The sequence below is a fragment of the Excalfactoria chinensis genome, chromosome 2 (assembly GCF_039878825.1).
Source record: "Excalfactoria chinensis isolate bCotChi1 chromosome 2, bCotChi1.hap2, whole genome shotgun sequence".
Lineage (NCBI taxonomy): Eukaryota > Metazoa > Chordata > Aves > Galliformes > Phasianidae > Excalfactoria > Excalfactoria chinensis.
In genome coordinates this window covers 80203831-80227867 of record NC_092826.1, presented here as the reverse complement: position 1 = coordinate 80227867, position 24037 = coordinate 80203831, and the positions used below count along the sequence as shown (strand labels likewise).

The 24037-nt window shown below is 41.6% G+C and overlaps 1 protein-coding gene across 1 annotated transcript; it reads right to left on the bottom strand.

Moving 5' to 3' along the window:
- Positions 1-315: 315 nt before the first annotated feature.
- LY86 (lymphocyte antigen 86) lies at positions 316-23775 on the bottom strand. The gene is made up of 5 exons (XM_072329399.1): positions 23298-23775; positions 10998-11084; positions 9889-10017; positions 3875-3927; positions 316-1072 (listed from the first exon to the last, which is right to left on the bottom strand). The coding sequence occupies exons 1-5, from the start codon at positions 23416-23418 to the stop codon at positions 980-982; spliced, it is 483 nt and encodes a 160-aa protein (XP_072185500.1). The 5' UTR covers positions 23419-23775; the 3' UTR covers positions 316-979.
- Between the last annotated feature and the right edge of the window lie 262 nt (positions 23776-24037).

Below are 24037 nucleotides of genomic sequence, written 5' to 3'. Positions count from 1 at the left end.
TACCTGTTATTACCCATCAGCTGTGCCAGATGCAGAGGTTACTGGAATGAGAGGTTTGGGGATGTGCTGCACCTGGGAGCTTAAGTTGTGTTTACTTCTCATGGAGCTCCTTGCTCAAAGCAAAGGACAATTTGTCTTCTGTTAATATAAGATGTGCATCAATGTGACTAATATTTCTTAAGCAATGAATACCAACTAGCTCATTTATTTCCCTCAACCTCCCCCCTTGGGTACTCTCCCCTCAGTTTGTGGGTGGTTTTTTTTCCCCCCATACTAAAGTTTGGTCCTAGAATCATGAGAAATATGCAGAAAACATTTATGTTTTTGTTCTTGCAAATTTATTGACAAGCAGCATATAGCTTAAACAAAATGATTCTCATATCACTGTAAACGTCAATGAATGAAAAAGAAATGTACAAGAAGAATCCTGAAAACTTAAGTGGTATGAATAGAGTGACTGAACATGGAGCACTGAAAAGAGTCGTGTTCATCTTTTATGGTCTTTGTTTTATGGTTACAACAAAATTTATACCAATGGAGGCTCCAAACAAGCCTTGTGAAAAACTGAGAATGTGGAGAGCTGTAACTGCATAATACAAATGACAGTCATCTTTAGCTTGTGTTAGAAATGGATACCTCCATAGCTTACTGCAAAAATCTGTTTTGGCTCTCGCCTCTTCTGCCTTGTACTATTTTCATCCTGAGATGAGAATGTTGGTATCAAATACTTTCTATTTGCAGCTGTATATATTAAAAGCAAAAAGTGGGCTACAGAGTGCATTTGGAGATGAAATTACCACTAGAGGGTAGGGTCTAGTGACTTCTCCATAAAAGTGAACTATAAAGAGGAACAGCATCAGAACCACCACGTGGGAAATCTTTCCTTCAGAATCACTGAAGCACGCAAGCATCTCGCTGGGCTTGAATAGTTTAAGGAATCTGTAGTTTTGAGGAAGTTGGACTGAGTACGTTGTTTTAGTTAATAATCTAAATAATTTTTCACGGTGAAATCAGCACAAGCAACAGTGACGTGATCTTCGTTAGTCAGCCTTGCTGCAATAGTGTAATCTCCCTGTATGAGGCAAACACAAAAGCAAGAGATTAGCCCACGAGTAGTAAATAATTGCTTCTGTTTCTACGAGGGAGTCCTCTTCCTAGAAACAAAATAATCCTTCTCCCATCATGTTCCTCTCAAGTATTTTCTGTCCGAATGCGTTTCAGAACTGGTAAAAGAGTTGCCTGTATTTTCTGCCAAAATATTCTCGTCAGAAATATCGATGCTGACAGCACGAGTTCAAAATTAAAACAGTGCACGGGGAACAAAATGTTTTGATGCATAAAAATTCCTTTCAAATCTATGTAGCTTGTCATGTTTCTTGTGAGCAAGCACAGTTCGGGAACAGAAATGGGAAGAGGTGCACAGTTGTCTGGCACTCCTTTCTTGGATCTTGTTGTTCAGCATGTATGTTTTTATAAAAGATGGCATCTTGGAGATGTGTGTGTATAAATGAGTCAATCCATGACTAATTCTTATGTAGTAAAAACAAGAGGTAGTTTAGCATCAAATTGTGCAGTTACAAATACTAATAGTTTCCTCTTTTTCAGGAGGGGAGGTTGATTTCGTGTAATTACAGTGCAAAAATCTTAACCTTTAAAGGTACTGTGGCTTTTTTGTATTGGTCAAAACCACCCTCTCTAGGTGCCCAGAGAAGGAGAATCGTGGCAGGGAGGTGACAAAGCTCATCTGACAGAGTGAGAGAAAGAGGTGAACTAAATTTCATCCTTTTTGGATTGCTGGCATTGTGGTATTTTTCAGTGTTCTCTGGAGTTTGGAAGAGAACAAGTAGGGGTAGGCATGCCAGCTGCAGGGGAAAGCTTGGCAGCAATGGCCTCCTGGCCTTGAATTACAGAAAGCTCTTACCCTGCTCAGGGCGTTTCTGGTTGTGAATCAGGGGATAGCACAGCTAGAATGAGTTGGGCTTCTTTCCATTTGCCTTTTATCGTGGGATTTTTAAGGCAGTAACTGGCCTGTTTCCTCACAGAGAGGTTCAAGCTAAGCGTAACATCCAAATTTAGAAAGAGGCCCAATGGCAACACACTCGTGAGAATACAGCCTTGTTATAATTGCTGTGAAGATTGTGTAAATGTCCCCTAGGCTGGTCAGATGAGACTGCTTTGGAATGAGCAGAAGCTGATTGCTGCATGGAAGGATAATGTTACTTGCCTGATTGATTAATTAACAGTGAAGGCTTCCTACTCCTTTCCTCACAAGCATGTTAATTCTCCAGAAGTTTATTGTTTCATTCATGGAAGTGAGTTTTTAGTAACTCATTTTCATAGCTCGTTAGTGACTACATTTTCCCATCCTTCAAAATAACATTTTCCTCTTGGGTGAAAATTGTTATTAAAAGAAGATAGAGAACAGTCTTAGACTATCTGACTCCAAATTCAGCTAATTTTCTGAGAATTGGAGTTCTGTTGTTCTGTGTGCATGTTTTCAAAGTTTCTTTTGATATGATGACCTATGCCTAGGTTTCTATAGAGCTTTTACTTCAGAACTACCATCAGTATTTAGCAAAGCTGCTCCTGGAACAGGATGCTGGCTGATACAAGCTTGGATGTTCCTATGTGAGGAAGGCTTGACATTAAGGAAAGTACATTTGTGAGGGAGGGACAACAGCCTGTATAAAGGAGCCCAACTCCCTGAGCAAGTGCCTGGCAAGTGAAGGTTATGGTTGCTGCTATCACCAAGGGAAGACTGAGATGTATGAGATAGTAACTGTCATTACAGAGGCTTGATCCTCCCAAAACTCAGTTATCTTCATTCTTGCCTTTGCAGGTCTTGGCAAACTCAGCTCTCCAGGACTTATGTTCTTGCTCTGTATCCCTATTATGATCCCATCTTCTCCTTTTCTTGTGCTTGAATAATTCCAGTGCTGATCAGGCCCTAGAGTCTCATCCTTGTTTTACATAGGTTTTATGCCAGGTGCTGAAGAAGTGGGCATTCTTGCTATACTTCTCTGTGTGAGCAAGTCTAAAGAGTGTCTGAATGACCAACTGAACTGTGTGCTTCCATGTTACGTGACTGGAAATCATTTTTTATAGGCTGGTCAAATACAGCTTGAAGTTGTTCCCAGTTAAGAGAGATCATGGTGTTTTCATCATTTGAGACCTATTTTGCTTTTAGTGTAATTGGGTTGAGATTTAAGAAGGAGACTTAGATGAATGTGAAGAAGTCTGCTTGTAAAAAACATCTATAAAGGACAAACTAAGCAACTTGATCAGAGTAGTGCCAAGAGCACTTCCTGCTTTCTCGCTTTGCTAACAAATTCATCTTATCCTAATGTTCCATGAGTCCAAAGTGTTCTTGTCCCCACAGCTTCTACTTACATTTGCAGCTTAGAGGATGTCTGTCTCCATATGTAACACCATGTATGCATGGTGGATCAGGTACAGTTACAATAATTACCTAAATGGCCTTTATAGCTTGTGAGGATGAATGAGCATCTCCAGGTTGTTCAGGCCACTAAGGGGTGAGCTGAACCACAGCCTTGGTCTCTCAAGAAGTCCCTTGGAGGAGCTGCTTCATTTGTTGTCAGTTTCAGAGTAATAGATGGGGAGTCATCTAAAGAACTGTATGGCTGCATGACTGGTAGAGGAGATCTGCTATCTGAAGAAAACTTGCCTATAGGGATAATGGTGGCTCTCTGTGCTTTAAGCATAGCCTCTTATTTTTGTACTGAAAAGACCAGCCATGCTGCAGTGTGCCAGCTGGGGGAGCTTGGAATATGCTGGCAATCATTGCTGATAGCCTTCTGATTGTACCTCCTCCAGAAAGCCCTTTTGCTTCAGAGCACAGTGGTGATGAACCTACCTGTGGGATTTCTTTGATTCCCAGAGTGACTGGTCCCTCATAGTAGAGTTGTTCTGAAAGCAAAAATGATGATGGATGATTAGAAATCATGCAGCACATTTCAGAAACAAGCAGCTGAGAGCGGATGCTTTTTTGTAAAAGAACTTAAATGTGCTCCAGTGACAAGTGATACAGAACTGCAAAGTGCTCAATATGTAGTCTTGTAACAGCCATCCCCAGACAAATGTCAGGACATGTACTGCCTTATGGGGAAGGCAGAGCCTGAGCTCAAGGAGATGGAGAAGGGAGCCCTGGCATTGCACAACCAGGTGGTTGTTCCTGTGTCAGCATGCCCCTGCAAATGGGGAAATGGAAGGGGAGCTGGAAGTTGCTAGACATGTGTCCTTTAGCATGATCTGTTCAACACCTGGAGATGCAATAGCTGAACTGTGCTTTTTTCTTCAAATTGTCAAAATGATGATCTGAGCAGAGTGTTTCTGTAGGTGTAGAGTTCTGACTGCTTGCTGAACACGACCTTAAAGTAATAACATTTATCTTGCTATTGAGGGAGTGTTCACCAAGTTACGTGGTGTGCTAAAGCCATCGCAAAATTGTGTTGCTGACTGGAATAGAGACTGGGAGTTGCACCTTCTGATCTTTATCTCCCTAAATGTGAGACACACTTGCTTTGCGCTGTGGAAGAAAGAACAACTTTAGCATTAATGGACAGAATTCACAGACTGTTCTGCAATTCCTCCTACTTTTTCATAGCTTACTGGGCCAAACTGTGTAGACTTGACTGAAAATAAAATTCATAGATGTTTCGGTACAGAATTTCTTACACAACTTGCCCTATACGAGTCATGGAGAATGAAGAACTGTTTAAAGATTCTCTTCCGTAGGTGTCATGAAATATTCTTTACTTTGACAGTGACAGAGGAATAAGCGTTTCGTCATATTTAAGTATGTGCTTGCATCTTGATCCTCAGCACTTCTAGAGAGTTGCTTTAGTCCAGCATCTCTGTGTTACTTTAGACCGTTTCTTGTTAAGGAATGGACAAAAGGTTTGTCACGTATTCGTCACGTGGTCCATCCCAACATACAATAGGTGTCTGGAATGGAAGTCAGTCCACAGAACCTTCCCCATACATCATGAAATATTAGTCAATGCCTTCATTTAACACACTTAAATAAAAGAATAATGACTGTAGTATGCACCAGAGAAAGAGGAGAAAATGAGAGACATCATCAATGTTGTATACCTTTGTATCAATATGAAGTTTATTAAAGGTGATGCCTTGGTGATTGTGGGAGGTAGAGAAGTTTGTCCCTGAAAAACCTAATACCAAAACTGAGAATACAGTCAGTGTGTGCTGATTTCTCACTCTCAAACTGTTTAACTGTATTACAGTGCTCCTTTTCCTCTGCTTCCCTGGCCACTTCACCTGAGCCCCAAGGAGTCTTTTTCTTTTCAAAGAGCAATTGCCATCACTAGTTGCTGCTGTGCATGAAGAAAGAGCCCTGGAGTCTGACACATCTCTGCTGCAGAGAGTGGTGACTCAAGAATCTTAAAAATACAACACAGCCCACTTAGTTCACAACTTACTAGAACCCAAATAGGAGTTTAAAGACACTGCATACTTCACGATGTATGTGGTGAGTGACTTGCCTGGGACTTGGGCCATATGTGTGTTGAGGTGAGTAGTGCTTCATTTTGTGCTTTGTGTACACTTGCTTTCAGTATAAAGCCTAAAATAAGCTTTGTCTTTCTCTTCTTCTTCAGTCAGTTCTGAGCTTAACAAGTCTTAGATGACAGCAGAGGAGGGTAGAGAAGAAACTGGGCCAGGAATTATAACCTCTCCCTGAAATCCTTTTTCTCTGGGATATGGAAATTCCTTTTGGATCATGTAGCTCATTAGAGTCCTACCTAGACTGCTGGAAAGCTGTCCACAATCAAAATGTAGAGAAACAGCATCCAAGTTCTGCAAAGCTTATATTTTAAATAAAATAAGAAGCATCAGGCTATTTGTTTCTGAAAGAATGGCTACACTCAGCTCTTTCTGGTGGTGCCCAGTGACAAGCCAAGAGGCAATGGACACAAGCTGGAACAGAGGAGATGCTATCTGAACATTAGGAAACAGTTCGTTGAGAATGATCAAACAGTAGCACAGGCTGCCCAGAGAGATTGTGGAGTTTCCAGACAGAGGCTGTCTGTGTATAATCCTGGACAACCTTCTCGATGTGGTGCTGCTGGAGCAGGAAGGCTAGACCAGATGTGAGGTCCCATCCCCACTCAACTACTATGTGGTTCTGTGACTCTTGTGACCCTCCTTGCTTCTATCATCACGTAAAAGGACTGTGCTTCTTTGCAAGTATATTCTGACTGGAAAGCAAAAGCAGTTTTGAGACTTGCCAGGAAATAATACAGAGCTGAATTCTCTTGTTCGTACTCATTTCTGACTACAACAACCTTCTCAGTGCCTATGCTGGCTGGATTAAGCTTCTCCAAGTCTATTCAATGTTTCTCTTGCATGGAGATTTGTTTTAACTCCAGTAATGTAAACATCCTCAGAGGCTTTAAGGACTGTAGTTTATCACAGCATCCTTCATATTGTCATACACACTTTTGCATTCTTCCATTGAAAGAGGATGTGAGCATCTGTTGCAGTAACTGTAACTGTCACAAACGCTGAGCCGAGCTCATTGATGAAGTTCTGTGGTCTTTATAGAGAAAGCCCAGATGCTTTTATATTTGCATAAATGCATGACTATTTGTTATTTATATGACTGGGAGAAGTATAAATTGTGGCTACATTTTTCTCATTAAAATTTCCCCCAGTTTTTTTGTTAGTCTGTTGATACATGATAGCATGTCAAGTATGCTGTCATTAGTGATATACTTTTACCTTACCCTCCGTGTTCGGCCCTTTTTCCTAGAGACTGAACTGCAGGTGATTTCTGTAGAGGATGCTGGAAAACATTTCTAATGTACCATTGATTCAAGGTGATATTATTGTATTTGCAATATTACTTCAACCAAAAGTAACTCAGTCCTTTTCCCTGTAAGTGAACAGGCCTTCAGTGTCTTCCAGTCTGATGCAGAGCTTTCAAGTGCATAAGAACTTCCTGAGAACTACTTCAAGTTACCAGTTATCATTTATCATGAAGATGCCTCTCATTCCTGACAAAACACCTATAATGAAATTCTCACTTCTCACTCCTCTTTCTCAAATCCTCCTTGCACTGAAAATCTTAAACGTTCTCACAGTCTTGTACTATATAAAGACCCTGTACATCTGCACCCACCTCTTCTTCTTCTATGTTTTATATCTTTTTAGAGCTTAAATGCTCCACGCTGAAGCTCTTCTAGGACACGATCTTGCACCCATGCAGTTGACACAAAACTTGCGAATTTTAGGGATGCAGGAATGAACTGAATAACTGCCAGCTATATAGACATGCAGTTGAGTGAGAAAAATGTATATAAATACATAGCTTGGTGAGAAACATCCACTCTCTGTATTGGGGAGGAAAATGTGAGATGAAGGGGCTAAGCAAGATGGCATTGTATATATCAATATAAGACCTAGCTTTGTCAGAAACACGTACCTAAACTCCAAGTGATACTCAGCTCTGGATCTCATGCCTTATTCTCTATTTTTATTCCTAAGTACTATTTTAGAACATGCTCACTGTAAAACCTACTGAAAAAGTCAATGAATTATAGAGAGGGCTGTATTGTTTCGGAGTGTGAACTCGCAGAGTTATGTTTAAGCCTGCAAGTTGTGGTTGGCACTTTACAAAATATTATCATTCTAAGTCTTTTTCTCTGATTTTAGTGATTGCATTAGGAAATCTGTTAAATATTGCATAACTGTTGGAGGAATTTCTTCTCTATTTCTTTGGAGGAAATAGAGAATAACCAGCACTTTCTAATGAAAAAGAGGAAGAGCTGAGCTCATGTTATAAAACAAAGAATTTAACAGGTCGGGTTGTTATTGTTGTTCTTAAGTGAACAACGGCCTATTTCCTCGAAACCTTTAAGTTTGCAACTTCACAAGAGGAATACAGCTCCAAAAATTACTTAGGAGTGCCAGTGATCTGTGCCAGAAGTGGGGTTTGCTTAACATATATACTAAATACTATGATTATGATGAAGATGAAAACTCCAGCTATGCTAGGTCTTTTAAAGTATTTCCAGTCATGGCAAAGTGGTAGTAATACAGGACAAAAAGGGTGCTGGTAAGGGAAACCCCCAAACTTTGTCAAATCCATCTTATATCAATCTCTTTTAATCATAATTTTCTCTGTGCTTGATCCACACCAATGAACCAACAGAGTCATCAGCAAAGCTATGTTCTGTGTCATTTTGGGAAAGGGAAGCACAGGTAATATTTGTCCTCCTTGTGGTGGGTAAATGCATTTGGTGTAGAGCAGCTTTAAACTCAGGTCACATGTGAACAGATGTTGGAAATACTGTTTGTAAACAACAGTGAAAATAGGGCTCCAAAAGAGCTATCTACCTGTTCACAATGTTGTCTTTCTGTGTAGGTATTAGGGCAGGTTTATATCTGTGCTAATATGGTCAAAATACAGCTATGCTGAATTCCTCAAACAGGTAATGTGTTTTAAAGAATGTGAGATGTATGTCCTGGCCCAAACTTAGAGATGCTTCTAAATGAAGATATATAATATTCAAACAATCAACAGTGGTATTATATCATAGTGCACTTCAATAGTAGAAACAATCACCTGTCACTCCAAGATTAAGGGACTTGGAAACCCCAGGAGGTTTTGGCTTTATAGTTTAATGTGTGAAAGAACAGTTTGTGCTTTGCTCTGGACTGGCTCCACTTCTTAGTGTGTTCCCCAAAGGATGTTATTGTTACTCATCAGAGTAAGATAGTTTTTTCACTAGGTATATGGTGTTTATTTATTTATTTTTTCTTATAATTCAATGAGCAACTGAAGAAAACTCTAATATATATATATATATTTTTTCTGTCTGGCTTATGGGATTTACATAATGGGTTGCTCATGCAGCATTTCTCTATTATTCTTTGTCATATTTCTATGGGGTGTGAAATGTTCTGGTAATTTTCCGAGGGTTGTCTTAGCATTAGTGGTTGTCAAACTCATAGCCCATGCCAGTACAGTGTTATCGTGTTAGAGATGAAGGTGAAAGGAAAAGAAAAGCAGAGCTCCTGAAACTTTCTCTGTGCCAAAATTCTCTGAAATTTTACCTCCTTATTTTAAAACTGACCAACAAAAATGACTGTGACACAGAAGTGACTTCAAAATAATGGCAGTAGCTCTTCTGGACCCACTGTGGCTATCTATGCCCTACCTGGCCTGAGGCATGGCAGAAGAGACCCTGAAGTGCCCAGGCTCACTTGAGACCAAGGAGTGGTTTGTGCACAGCTAATGCTGCTGAAAACCAACTATTGCACTGGTTGGCAGTTTGACTGACACGAACTATAAATCATCTGACAGCAGCATAGACACACGGTGAGCAGAAACAAGATGAAAAGCATAGCTGGTACCACATCCTATACTGATCCAAATATCTTTTTCATCGTAGTTCTTGTTAATGTGTGTTAGGAACTGCCTTTAAGAACGGGAAGTGTTATTTGCTTAGTAGTAAAGAATGTGTTCAGAACGCCTTGTTTGTTTGCTCAGCCCTTCCTCAGACAAAAATAAAGGCCAGTTCTGAAATGCTTTTTGCTCTCATGACAACCACGTGGCTATAAATAGGGCTTATGAACCCCTCTGCTGTTGGATGTGGTCACATTACCAAAGTTATTTTTTTATGGACTTGAAATCCCATATGAGTGCAATATTCTGTGATTAAAAGAAAAGCGAGCAAACAGGTTAGAGGAAAAGCATGCTGTCCTACTGTGATTTTGCCACCCGTTAATGTGCTGTTGAAGTAAACATAACATTACAATATATTGGTGCATTCAGTAGCACAGCGGGTGCATCCTGCTTGGAGTACTCAGTAGCCATCAAACATTTTAGATCGCTACTTAAATTACCTCCTTTCTTCTTTCCGCAGAAAATTAGCTTAGAAAGGCCTGGTCCACAAAGTGTCTCTGAGTAGCTTAAGACAGTCTTCCCATTTATGATCAGATCAAGCTTGGCATACAGTTCCTTGATGCTTTGTCCTGTACAGAAAGTAGGAGTGCTCAGAGAATATGCAAGGGTAAACAGCCTTATAAATCTATGTTTTATGAAAGTTTCTATTTCTTTCCCCCCTCCCCCTCATTCAAGGCATTATACATTGTTTCTTCACCAAGAATTCCTGAAACATAGAAATCTCTGCTGATTTCTATGAGAGAACTGTTCTCCAAGCCCATCAAGGGATGTCAAAAGGGACATAGTAGCTTACATTTGTATTTTAAACTGGGTCCATTCTCTGGCATAGGAAAGGTAGTGTCCATAAACCTAAACTTTCTTTCTTCCTGCCCCTAGCAGTGTGACCAAATCTAGTGAGCTCCTGGGAGCAGTCCCAGGGCTGTACTGCTGCCTGGAGAAATGTCCCAAGCCAGATTTATGCCATGGACCAGCAAATCATCTAAATATTGCTGGGAGTTTGGGCCTTTTCAGCTGGCTACCATAGACAAGTTAGTGTGGCTGCCAGATCTAGAGGGAGGTCCTGTAATCTGAGTTGTTGGAAAGGTATTTGCAAATGCCTGTAATGTGGTGTGTGAGCTTGTTTAACTTTGCAGCCACCTGACAGCAGATGCTCCCCAGGCAAAAGGGCAGCATATCCATTGGGAGGATGACCTTTGCATGTAAGAGGGCATTCCAAAGTGCTAAAAGATGCTTGGCTTACAGACTCATGTTTAGTACCAGGAGTACGCAGCAGTGCACTATCACTAGTTGTAGCAGCAGAAGGTGAGCTTGGGGCCAAAAGGGTGGTAAGAAGTTGGCTTGTCCGTGGAACGGTCAAAAGTCAAGCTGTAACTAATATTAACTTGTGCACCCAGACCCTTAGCTCAAATGCAGTACTGATTTTGACCTTCTGTTGCTGCTCAGACAAGTGCTGGAGGATATACTTTCTAGGGGGTTGCTACCCTTGCTTACTTAATACCAGTGCTTAAACATACCTGCTTATGGTACAAGGAAATGGGAACTCACTTACTTAGGACTATTGCAGCTCTGATATCAAAGGTATGGGTTGTGACATCTGAACAACGGTCAATGCTTAAAGCGAAGTCTTGCTGAGGATCTGTCAGGAAAAAGAAAGCAGTGAGAAGTAACAAGTTACTTTTGATTTTTTATCCATGAGATACTGACTGTATAGAAAACAACAGTAAAAGTACAGAAGTGTTATAAAAAGACAAATTAGGTATTTCCTCAATATTTTCCATGATAGACTCGAAGCTCTTACACCCTGTGTTTAATAGTTTTGAGGATGACTTGGCAATTATCTGGGAACCTAAATCCCAAACTTTGGAAAGTCCAAAAAGGAAACAAAAACAGATTGTGTAGCTGAGATCCTGCAGTGCTTCATGCTGGGCCCACCACCATGTGATGTCTGTAACCTGGGAAATATGCTGCATTTCTTCTCTGGGAGACTTTAGCAGAGCTGGGGACAAGGGGAGCCCTGCAGCTGCTGACTGTCACAGATGTGACCATTACTGCTTTTTGTGGTGCCCTTTCCTCAGCATGAAGCTCCAAAACTGGAACAAACACAACTGCTTGCACCTTCTTCCTTCCCTCGGCTCTGTGCTATGCCTGAAAGCTCGCCAATGTGTCACTCTCTGGTGACAGCAAGCAGCAAAACCTGACAGCTCCATTGCTGTTGGCACTGCTGCAGCCAACAGCACAAGAAAGAGATTTCCAGAGGTGGAAGATGTGACTAGTTTGGCTGCGTGTCACCTAACCTATGGATGTATGCTGTAACAGAACCCTGCTTTAGGCATGTATTTGGCCCTGCTGGATCTTCATGACCTTCCTATGCATCCTTCTCTCTGTGGAAACTGAAGAAGCTGTGGGGATGGGCCCAAGTGCAATTGTGGCACGCACAGAAGCAGCCGTAGGCTCCACATTTTAAAGGGAGCTGTTGGTGACAAATTATAGACTTGGAAAATGTTTTTAAGTTATTATGGTTTGTGCTTTGAGGTGATCATCTTACTGAATGGAAAATACTGGCTTGGGAGAATTTCGCTTTGATGCTGTGGTGCAACTTGAGACAGTGTCTTCTGTGTGGCTGAATTAATGTGTCTGTAGTGCTTCAGCTCCCTGCTTGGCCCTGTTTTTGCAGCAGTGCCTCTACAGTTGTAACAGCTGTCAGGGACCAAGCCTGGATGACCAAAGCCTGCTTGCCTAGAGGGAAGCACCAAAAGAATGAAAGCACCAGGAGGACCTGGCAATATTAGCCAGACTTTGCAGGCTGTCAGTTGTCAGCATGGTCCAAGAGGAGCTCCCAGGTCCTAGCTCCTGACAACTTTAAGTGACTGTTCAAAAGAGAGAGGTAAAAATCTCTAGCGTTTCTTGTAGCTCTGAACCTGTGCTGTATTTCTTCTTCCACACCACTAAAATTACACAAACTGCTTGGGATAAGAAGCTGTTGCCTGGAGTTGAGCTGCTCAAACGTGGCAAGAGTTAGAGGGGTGTCTGTCCTCCTCTTCCATATTCCTGTCAGTTCTTGCTCTGTTATTGCAGCTTCAGAAGTTCCCATAATTGAGTTTCCTGTTCTAGTTGGAAAGAACACCAAACTTCTCTTTTTTTTCCCAGGGCCGTTATACCTGCTTCCTCTCTGGTCTCTGCCACCTGTCAGGGCTTGGTTTCCGCTTTGCTCTGGACTTCTGCAAGAGCTCTTTTTCATTTCTGTTTTTTGGTGTGTGTTGTGAGGATAATGTTCTGGAAACAGCCGCTCAGGTCCTGAGCAACTTGGGTACTGGTGCCTACATACAGCACTGGTTGTCAAATGACAACAGTTGTTGGTTCTGTAACATCCAGAACGGAACAATGGTCAAAGATGGCACTGCAACACAGATGGTGACCTTTTTCTTTTCAAACAGACTAGGCTGTGCTTTTAATCAACAAATTGATTCATGGTATTAGGGTAAGAGGTTGTTGTTATTTCAACTGTTTGGTTTTTTTTCTTCTTCCAAAACTGTTTGATGGAAAGGAGATTTTCATGAAACCAGGCTTTGCTGGAAAGAATGTTTCTTGTTGAGAACCTGACCTCGGGATTGATTTAGTCTGGATGTTTCCTATCTGTCTTTTTTTCTTATGGGTTGAGCTCTTCTGCCCGGTGACTGGTTTGATTGTATAATGTAACCGCGGTGCCTCCTCCTCCATCATCAGAGATGCAGTACAGAGAGACACTGATGTGTCCAGACAAGGGTTACCCGTTCCCCAGAGAAGAGAAAATGTGTGAAAGCACCGACATGAGATATTCCAGAAGTATTTGTGAATTAGAGCGCTTGGATTTTATGTTGTTGCTCTGTTGCTGTGAAGCCAACTTTTCTACTGGCAAAAAAATAAACCACCCCAAACCAAACAAACCCAAACCGAAAACAACAACAAAGCCAAACAACAAAAACACTCAGCAAAATAACCAATAATTAATCTTATGACCGTCTTCCTGTGGAAATTCAGGCTACCCAGCATCCTTGATACTGTTGTGTACATGGCTGACTCCTGCTGAAATCAATTGAAAGGAAGGCTGTTTTGCTTAAGTTGTGGTGCCAGGGTGTCTGGATTCCAAAAAACGTAGGCAGAAAGGGTGCTGCTAAAAGGAAATTAAAGGAAATAGTATTAATTTTCTTAACCATTTCATAGTCGAAGATGCTTGTAGATTCGGCTGTGAGCTGTGACCAAAGGTAGCGTGTCTCACTCCTCTTCCTTTAAATATTGAGGAGTGCCTCGTGTGACAAAAGCAACTGGAGGCCATTGCCATTTTTTTATGTTGCACAACTGTGAGTCACTGTTTCTCTCTTATGGAGGTTTAATACTTACTCTTCCTTCTTGCTTCAATCTGAAGCGAGATGGTTAGACTGAAAAAAAAAATGCATGTTATGTCTTTCACATGTGCGGAGCAATAACATTTACCGTTAAATCTCTCAAACACGTGGGGCTGCCCTTCAGCCTTCCACTTCCCTGCAACATTTCATAGTGCACAGTACTGTATGTTCCCAGACTTCCCTCCACCCACTCCCTTCAATCTGCTCTCTCTTCCATAATTAAAGTAAAAACTCTTCAACTGGTTGCAGAGTTTTGCTTTTCCAGCTCAGCTTTGAGATATTACCAACACTTTAAAACGTTGATGGACATTTTACAAATACGTTGAGGTTTATTAATGAAAATCTGCTTAATGGGAGGGGGAAAAGGGCATTTATAGTGTCTCTTTATATTCGTGTAAGAAAAGCTTGGGTTGTAACATTTGCAGTTTCATAAAGGTGGGCAGAAGCAGGATTTTGACAGAAAATTCTCTTTTTTACTGCTATGTCCTTCAGCTCCAGAGCTGCCGGACCACTAACAGCATTACAGAAACTGCATGGCTGAATCTGAAGCACCTCTTATTGGAATTTTGCTGGGCTACTCTGGAACAATTTGTCTTTTCTTCTCCCTCCCTCTCCCTTATCTTGTTAACTATCCTCTACTGGCTTTACTGTCATCAGAATCTGCTCTTAAATCCCACTGTTTCCGTATGAGCATTAAATCAGTTGTTATGACTGAACTAAGAGCAAGTAGGCGAGCTTTGCTTGCAGAAGACCACATCTGTAAGTCTTGCGGTGGTAAGAAAACTCTTTAAGTTGGTAAACTTTGTGTCTTTCATATTCACTGTTAGAAGAAACTGGGTGAAACTTGTGGAGTTATGTAGCTGGGCTTGGTTAGGGTCGAACAAGGACAGACTGGTGCTAGAAGAGATGTAAACAAATACAAGGAAGAAACCTATTTAGTAATTACCCAACAGTCTTCATCTTCAAAACTCTTAATAAAATTAAATCATTAGTTCTTATGTCCTTACAATATTCAAGGTGATAAAAGGGAAGGAAAGAATGAGGAACTATTGGGGATCTCAGCTTCTGTATTCATTTGTCATTTTCTCTTTAATGCCTATTTAAAGAAACTAACTTGAATTCTCGGGGTTAAATTTGACACTGTGGAAGTTATTTGCTAGGCACTGAGGAAGAAGGTCCAGCTGAATTAACAAGTTTCCAGTTTCACATCTAGATTTCCCTGAGTATCTTCAGTTTAATGAACTTCTCATTTGGGTCTTGTCGTCCATGAATGCTGCAGCCATATTAAGACATGGGTTAGTGCATAGGCCCTCTTTTCAGTAGGGAGCGGAGTAAAGTGTGACTCAGGTCAGCTGGAGCTAGTTAATCAAGATAAGGATGCATCATCCCAAAGCACTCACATCAGAGACAGGATTAATTTTGGCTTGTCCTTAGTTTTGGAGAGGCATGCTAGCTTCCTCTGTAAAAGCTGACTTGTTTTATCTCCTGTACCTCCTGTATCTTTCTGATTTGCTTAGGCAACGTGAATGTTACGGAACAGGAAAGTCATTGTTAATGTATCCTTAACATACCAGGGTCTATGAACTGTGAGTTAATAGCTCTGCTTCCTTTCTGATAAAACTTACGTGACTTTAGAGAGAAGCCTGAAGATTTAGTCTCAGTATAATCTATAAGCTAAAAACCCCTAGAACACTAGCAAGAGAAATTTAAGGTATGGTTTATAAAGAAAACAACAACGTTCATTCAGTTTTTATATCCTTCTCTCTCAAGAACACTGAACATCAGTAATACAAAATAGCAATTATGTTCAATTACATATGGGTGTTACTGGCTGCGTAGGCCTTAGTTTTGGAACTGAGTGATTCCAGCATCTTCTGAAACAATTTATGTCAAGGACTAAGTCTCTGTCTCTTTACTACTTCAAATAAAGGTCATTGCTGAGTGTACCAGCAATTATTCAGCAACGGTAACCCAAAAGGCTGGTAGCTTCTCCAGACTTGTTACTGGGGCAGTGACTCTAGAAGTAACAGCATTTGGGGTGTCAGGACCAGATGCAGGATGGGAAGCTGAACCCGTGTGCAAAGATATGTGTCAGACTGAGTCAAAGGAAGACATTTCCCTGGTCCCAAGACAAGCAGCTGGTAGTGAGCTGCAGGGAAGCCTCTCTAAAGGCATCGGAGATGAGGGGCTGTGTTTGAGGGTGGAGGTGTCAGTGCCTTGTGTGAAGTAGCCCTTCTAAAATCCTGACTCAAGTCTCCCTGCTTCTTCTTGTCCAAACCACCTTCGCTGATAGCAGGTTTGTAAGAGCAGTTTGTAAGGGCTCAAGGGGGATATTCAGTGTCTGAGTGTTCATGGAGACTTTTCTTGCTTTTGCCTCTGGTTATATTTGGAGAGATTGTGTGCATTGCTGTGCTTTGCGTGGTATGACAAAGCTTTGTTTAAGAAGACAAAACTGAGAGGTACTGGCTTCGAGAGATGGCACATACAGATCTGCATTTGTATTTGATAATCCTGATCTGTCCTAGTTAGCTTGAGAGAGAGGGAGGCAGGACAGACTTCAGCTACAGCAGTCTAACAAGAAAATACTGCATTAATTTAGGCCCAGCAGGGAATGTATTAGCGAGAAAGTCTTTGTTCTTCTGTTCTGTTGGTAAGAAAATACCATGCGCTGCATGAGTAAGATGCATACAGTAACCGCCCGTGTCCTAATCAGATCTGTCTCTCCCCTGTTCATGTGTTTCTTTATCATTCTTTATATTGTTCTGCTTGAGACAGATCTCTGAGCATCAGAGCTTGCCACTAGGCCTGGGGATTCACAACAGACTTATGTCAGAAATAGAACCAAACATTACTAGAAACTGCCCTGCTGTTAGACACATGCCATGCTCTGGGATAGCAGGCTCTACTGCTGGTTATACAGAACAGTAATCAGCAGAATATAAATGGACTAAATGTTCCCATTTTCCTAGGATGGGTTGAAATCTACCACAGGAGTGTGGCAGTAAGCTATAATTGGAATAGCATGCTCCCTCAGCTAAGGAAAGTGGCTGGGTTCCTGCCTGCCCAATCACCGCTGGATCATTTGACAGCGGCCATCCATCTTCAGGTGAAGAGGAAACTGGTGCATTGAATTATTTTCTGATAGCTTTCAAGATCCTAGTTCTTGGCGAGCGGCAGCTCTCCTGAGTCTAAAATCAGCACCTGGGATGGAGCAGAGATTTGGGGTTCGGCATGCAGTGGCTCTTTGCAGGGTATTTGGACATCTCCCTGATGGCTACTGCTCTTCTCAAGTTTTAGGTCATCTCCTTGAAGCTGCTGCAATCATACAGCAGAAATCATTTTGCTATATGTGGGCTGTGTTTTCATTGTTCTTGGATTGCATTTGCTGGTGGATGTCAAATTGCTGCAAGAACCCGATCTCCTACCTCCCATTTTCTCTGGTAAACTGTAAGCATTGTAGGGCCCAGAGGTTTTTTGGGGGCCTTCATTACAGCTCTAGGTGAGATGATGTGACAACATGAAGAAAACCAGGTGATATTACATATGAATAAGCAAGGAGTCAGAAGTTCAGCTGAGGTTAATTATCTCCACAACTTCACTGAAAGCATTAATATTGATTTTTGCTAAGTGGTTCAAAGACTAGATGCTGAACATGATGTTTGTTACCAAAGTACCAGAGAGGTGTGAAATTGTCTTGTGTTCTTCCTCACCATTTACATTCTACTAAATACTCTCCTCTCTCTGAAATGAGGTAAAACTAAGCCAGAACAACCTCAGAGTTCACACAGAGAAAGAAAGTTTTAACCCACTGTGATGGAGTGGAGAATAAAACAGATTCATGGATTTTAGTTCATGAAGGGACCAGACTTTTTACAAGTTTTACGTGTGCAGAACCAAAGCAAATTTACATATGCACTCACATCCGTGCTACCTTGCTTCTGATGATAGTTTCACTTTATTAGGAACTGCAGCTAGAAATATGCCTGTCAACATCTGGCCTTCCCCCTGGAGTAAGCAAGCTACACCAGATGAGTACAGCAGCCAGGCTATGACACTAAGATTGCTTGGACAGAGCAAATAGAAAATGTTTTCAAGTCAAATTCTTGAGTCCTTTGATTGTTTGCCCATTAGCAATTTATGCAACAAAAGATCAGAGGGGAGCTGGTGTCATGTGGCTTTAAATAATTTAGAAGTAGAAGGAATTGCTGGAGACTGCTTGAGGGAAATAAATAAATAAGTCAAAGAGAAGCATCTGGCTCAATCTGTCTGCCAAAAAAACAAAGAATAATAGAAAAATAGCCTCCTTTTATGAAGTGTCTAGCAGAACATTTGCCCTGAAGATGCGTGAGCTGAGAATTTTTGCACTCCTCTTTGCCAGCTGAAGCTATCAGATTACTTCTGTCCTTCATCTAGAGGCAATGGATATGGCTAGCGAGGAAAAGAGACCAGTAACTTCGGTTGATGCAGAAAGCAGAAAGCAGTGTGCTGTGAGATGAGTGCTGCAACAATGACAAATTAGCAGGACTGTTTGCAAGTCTGTATCCCTGATTTATCAGGGATGGGTGTTACATGCCTATTTAAAACAGCAGCAGCAACAACAACAAAAGGGGAATTAGTGCATTTGATCTCTTGGTGTATAAGAGAAAGGATGTGATGGGCTGATGAATGTGTGAGGGGAATACCAGTAAGACTGAAACTATCCAGCAGGGACAGTCTGGAAACAGTAATCTAACAAGTCTATCCGTCTTCACTTTTTCATTTTTAAGCACTGAGAAGTTCCCTCAATGTGGAATTTAACGGGAAGGTTAACAGCTATACTGCGCTATCTGGACAGAGAAGAGTTTACACTAAAATAACCCTTTTGGCTTCAAGGTATTTTTTTGCCGAGGTCCAAATCTGAGCTCATGAGTATAAAAAGCAATGCAAATGTGATTGTCTCTGTTAGTAAACGCAATCCAGTGCAAGTTCATACTGAAGTGGACGGTGCTGTTCTCTCCTACTTAATCAGTGCAGGGTAGGGAAGATATTGGTGAACATATGCAGTTTAACCTTGTTCTCTTTAGGAGGAAAATAATTCTCTCAGGGGTGCAGAGGGGCCTGCTGCTGTGTCTAGCAGATGTTGATTAAAGCAAATAGTTGCTCATATTGCTCAATGTTGTTATTCATCTGGTTTTAAACCTGTAGGTAGATATAACTGTAAAGAAGAGTACAGTTGGTTTCCTATGGAGGTTCTGCAGTATGAAATGAATGCTGATTGATTCCTTCTCTTCCTGGAATTTTAGCTAGTGGCTATTAGCTGAGCTTTGGATGGAAGTAAAAGGACACACACACACACACAAAGCCCAAGGTCAAATGTTATTTGGGAAATCTGTTTGTCTCTGCCTGACAGTCAAACATCCCTTGTGCCCTGAACACGTTTTATAAAGCCTGAAGAATATACTTCAAGATTTAACTTTGGAGGTCCTGAAGCTTTCCCTGAAATTCCATGTTATTTACTCCTGCACATAGAAAACAAAGTCCTTAATGGTGGATGCTCTCCAGACCCTAAGAACCTTATACCTGACCAGTGGTCTTTTCTGCTTTGTCAGGAAATCTCCATTTTCAGGCAGCAGGCAGCTCTGAAACCCTTGAGGTTCTAACCTGAGCATAGAGCTTTCTTATTCACCAAGAATACTGGTCTGCTCATCCTGCCTGAAACAAAAGCATATATCTTCTCCTAGCTAAAGCTGTAAGATGGAGCTGTAAAAACACTTGTAAAACGTTTTTGATGCACCTGCAGTAGCAATTACCTGCTTTATTTGTGCCATTTGAACATTACCTTGTAGGAATGTTTTCATGGTGAATTAACGCAAGCTTAGATGAATGGTCCAGAGGCAGGGGCCAGCAGCTGCACTGAGGACTTTCATTTTGTAGTCTCTGACTTAGCTGCACTTCGCACTTTCAGGTAGAAGCCTGACAATCAGAAACCATTAGAATCTGCTCAGGGCACTTGCTATCGTTGCCTTCCTGTCTTTCCCTTCCCACAGAATTGCCTTTTAAGATGTAGCAGGAAAGATCAAAAGTATTTTTTACTGTAAAAATCACAGTGAAATTAAAAAGAATAGGAATAAGCCATTTGTGTAGCAGCTTCTTTCCATGTCTCTGCATAGACTTGCCAATTACAGTTCTCTTTTCTCAGTCAGATATGTTAACCTGCGTTGCTTTTATCTTAGGATCCCCGTTCAGGCTTCTAAAGTGATTTCTGGCTATTTGAGGTCTTCCTTCGTTTTTGTCACTTGTTCCTGGGAGGAAGAATGGCACTGATGGGAAATGTCTTGCTATTTATAGACTGTCTCGGTGTTATGTCTCCTGTGGTTATGTAGAGGAGGCAGCACAGAGTCTATTTACTTACAGACCATTCATCTCCTAGCCTATATTTCTTGCTATGGACTTGCTGCTGAGAATTTTCATCTGTTTTCTTTTAGATTACAATCCCCCACTCCTCCCAAAGTGTGTGACTTTGATCACTGTGGTCTTGTCCATCTCATTTTTGATGCATGCTGTAAGGGTCTGGTCCCTGAGGGCTTGGTCTGATATGCCTGGGTGATGTTGAGGATCCTTTTCATAGGATCCAGAATATGGGGTGAGCCTAAGAGCTTGATGCATGCCTGTAACATACCCCATTATAGAGGCAGGTTGCAGCTAGGGCAACAGCTTTCAGGAACTGGGACTTGCTTTTGAGAACAGAAGACTGCTGTTCTTTCTGTATCTATTGTCATTTGCCCATCCAAACCTCTCTACTACATTTATCACAGTTATATTAACTCATATTTTTAGCTTCAGTCAGATTTTTACTGCCTTATAGAAGAGGATCTGATAAACTGCAAAGCAAAAATGAACACACGGCTCCATTTTAAATACTCAGACTGAACTCTGCTATCAATCTAATAGATGGCATCCAGTTCCAGAAATAAAGTTGTGAAGTGCTTGGCTAGAATTCCCCCAACCTTCTTAAATTTTACTTGATTCAACCTTGGTGCACTGATGATGTCCAAGAATTTATAGTAACAATAGGGGTGAAATTCTGATCTTCTTTAGGCCATCTGGGATTTTTTTCCCCAAGTTTTGTTTTTTTTTGGACAGGCAACCTCACTGTAGATACTTTATTCCCAAATATGTCATTTACTGGCATCATTAGTGGAGCAGGAGATACCATGAGGATCTCTCAGACTGAAAGGACATGCAGGTTGAATAGCTTCACCGAGACAGAATGTCATTTATTTTGGGGTCGGTTGCATTCAGTGAGGTTTAGTTTTGCAGCTTAGCATTATTGTTCTTCAGTAGTTTGTCAGGATAACTTCTGGGGCTGCTGGGATTTGTTATCACAGTCCCTTTTCCCCACCTCTGGCCTTTGAGCCAGGAAGGTGCTCCAGCTCTTTTTAGTTCCATACCAACACCTTGAAGAATGAGCAGCACTGTGTTTTTGAGACAGTCTTCCTTTTGAAATATCTGAAGTGTGTGGGCACCTGCCCAGCATTTATGTTGTGCTTGCTGCTGTTACAGAGTTTTCATGAGGTTTGTTAGGAAAGGGTCTTGTCAAAACTAGGCATATGACTTTTCCCTCCTGGGTAAGAATAGCCAGTGGGACATAGCTAAAGAAAAAAAAAAAAGCTATATTAATCCCATCTAATTATGGTTGAGGGTGAAATGAGGTGGGGAGAAACTCTCCTCTTCTTGAAAGTCTGATCACTGTCACAATTGTGAGCTGGCCAGTGAGCTCAGCATATTCCCCATCTAGGAGGTGCTCTGGACCCAACCTCCTCAAAAAGCCTTATATTTTTTGCTTTATGTGAGGTAAAGCATTATGTGCTGGGTCAGCTGAGATGTAGATGGTGCTTCCTGTTCTGAAGATACAGGTATGGGTAACCTCTGGAAAAGGCAGGGCAGAACACCGTGACAGCAGCTTGAGTGTTGCCACTCACTGGCAGAGCTGCAAGGAGAAGAGGAATCAGGCTTCGAACAAGGAATCTGATTTAATTCTTGTATTGTTTCTGTGTCTGTGTAATCCTCTCATCTCCCATAGCTGTGTCTAAGAGAACAGAAACCACTCTTGTGTTGGGACCTGACTTGAGATCTCTGACTTGTGCTTCTCAAGCTGTGATCCCCTCCTGAATGAATGTACCTGTTAGCTCTGTGTGCATGGCAAGCCAAACGAGTGATGTGCAAGTTCTAAACAAATGCATTTTGTTAGTCCGGTGGTGTGCATAGTAAGAAGCAATGCTTGACTGACACATGCCCTGCAGACAAGTTTCATCATCGTTTGAATTGACACAAATTGTAACCTATACCCCTGTGTTAAGGCATCTCATGCTGAGACTTGTAGAGGGAACAGAATTGGTTTATACAATGAATTCTTACTAAAATAAAGGTAATACCAAAGGTCACACTCACTAGCTAATTAAATATTTTCCTAAAGTGGTATACCCATTTATAATATGTAAAGCCTGACTTTGTTCTCCTTGGAGCAGGCCTGGAAAGAATTGCATTGCAAATATTTATTTACCTCTCTTGTCCCTCACTGGCTTTATTTTAATGGGTGTGCAAAACTGCATGAATGCTACAAGGGAGAAAAAGCCCCCCGGGAAAGCCTTTGTATCTGGATGAATTGGAAAAACAAACTCTAGGGTGCTCATTTGCCACGAATCGCTTTTCACATCACGTGCGGAAAATGAATGAAGCGTCTGTGAATCTAATTCCCTTTGTCCCAGTTGTAAAGCAGATCAGCACAATAGGAGAGGCACAAGGCCAGCAAAGCAAGAAGTGGAAAGCAGTCACCACTCAGTGAATTCATTTTCAGTCATCCCGTTGCTGCCTGCTCCTTTTCTTCTCTACAGATTTAAAGAACAAACAAACCCGACGGTTCCTGGGAAATGCCTCTGTTAAGTGCTGCTGCTGAAGCCTTGCTGAGCATGGCGGCAGCAGCTGAGAACACGATTCCTTCCCGCAGTCACGCCTGGTCCCTTGTCACTCCAAGTGGGAGGACAGAAAGCACATCACCACAGCCCAACTGTGCAGTAGGAAACCAGCAGATCAGGGCACTGAAGAGTCTGTTATCCCCGAGGTAAAAGGGAGAAAGACTGAAGCTCTTTCTGTTGTGGGCTTTTTTTCATTGTTGATGTTGTAATAACTGAATTTTGAGATAAAAATCCTAACCAGCTGCACTGATTTTTTGACAGCTGTTTAATAATCTGAATTAGGTTACGTTATTTCCTCCCTATTATATTCCATCTAAATACATTTAGATGCGTGCATGTCAACCAAACCAGCTACATGTGAAAGACAAAACATTCCAGCTGCAAAACTCAGTGCCAGCTTGGGAATGTAACCCTTCCATTCATTGCCTGGTTTATAAGCTCCTCTTGCTGCATAAGAACAATTCTGTTGCCTAGCTAAAAGGAAATGGAAAATGGAAATTTTAAGAATCTCACCACAGCTTTTGTAATATATCTCCAAGTTTTCCTCCTTGCAGACTGTGTGTGTAGGCCATTCTGTTCTGGCACTGACGCAAAGCAGGGCTAAGATGAGAGTGAGAACGTTCCATGTCTTCATGGTTGCAGTGGCAGTTTGCAGGATTGATTCTTCCCGTCTCTTGCTACTCTTCTGTGGGTTAGCTGCTCCTTCCTTCCTCCAAGGGAGAAACAGGAGTTACTACATTCACGCCTGAAGAATGTTTAAGTGAGCCAATGCAGCCTCCAGATTGCCACAACGTGGTGCAAACAAGAGGCTAATCAGAATTGGAGGGTGCTGTTTCCGTGTGCTCAGACTTCTGCTTTCTGCTTCGTGTTAGTTTAAACTAATGACAAATGAGATAATAACACCTACTCGCCACGCTGCGCAGCCCTGTCTTGGTGCCTGCTGGAACTGTACAGCAAACTGTTTATTCTTTCTCTCGCTGCCAGTTTCTTCTCTAGAAGTCAAAGCATTTAGGTCAGGACTTCAGACAGGCTTATTTAGCCCCGCTGGCTGCAAAATGTAATCCAAACCATCCCATTTTAATCATGCAAAGTTGGGACCAAATGTTGCAAGGTGGCCAGTTTGGTTTGTGCATTTTTCTTGGTGAAAAATCAGTGTGCTGGAGGGAAGGAAGATTTGTCTGAAAAAAAGCTGGCACACCAGAGAACCAACTCTTGAAACTTTCAGGAATGAATCCTTTCTGCTTGACTCTGAT

Bases quoted from the DNA above. Each gene is read 5' to 3' on its own strand.
- LY86 (XM_072329399.1), bottom strand. From the start codon at position 23,418: ATGAAGACATGGAACGTTCTCACTCTCATCTTAGCCCTGCTTTGCGTC. The intron at 3,928-9,888 runs GTAATTTAAGTA...TTTTGCTTTCAG, and splicing joins CTGCGGAAAGAAGAAAGGAG to AACAACTCTACTATGAGGGA. The intron at 1,073-3,874 runs GTAGGTTCATCA...TGCCTCATACAG, and splicing joins GAATCAAAGAAATCCCACAG to GGAGATTACACTATTGCAGC.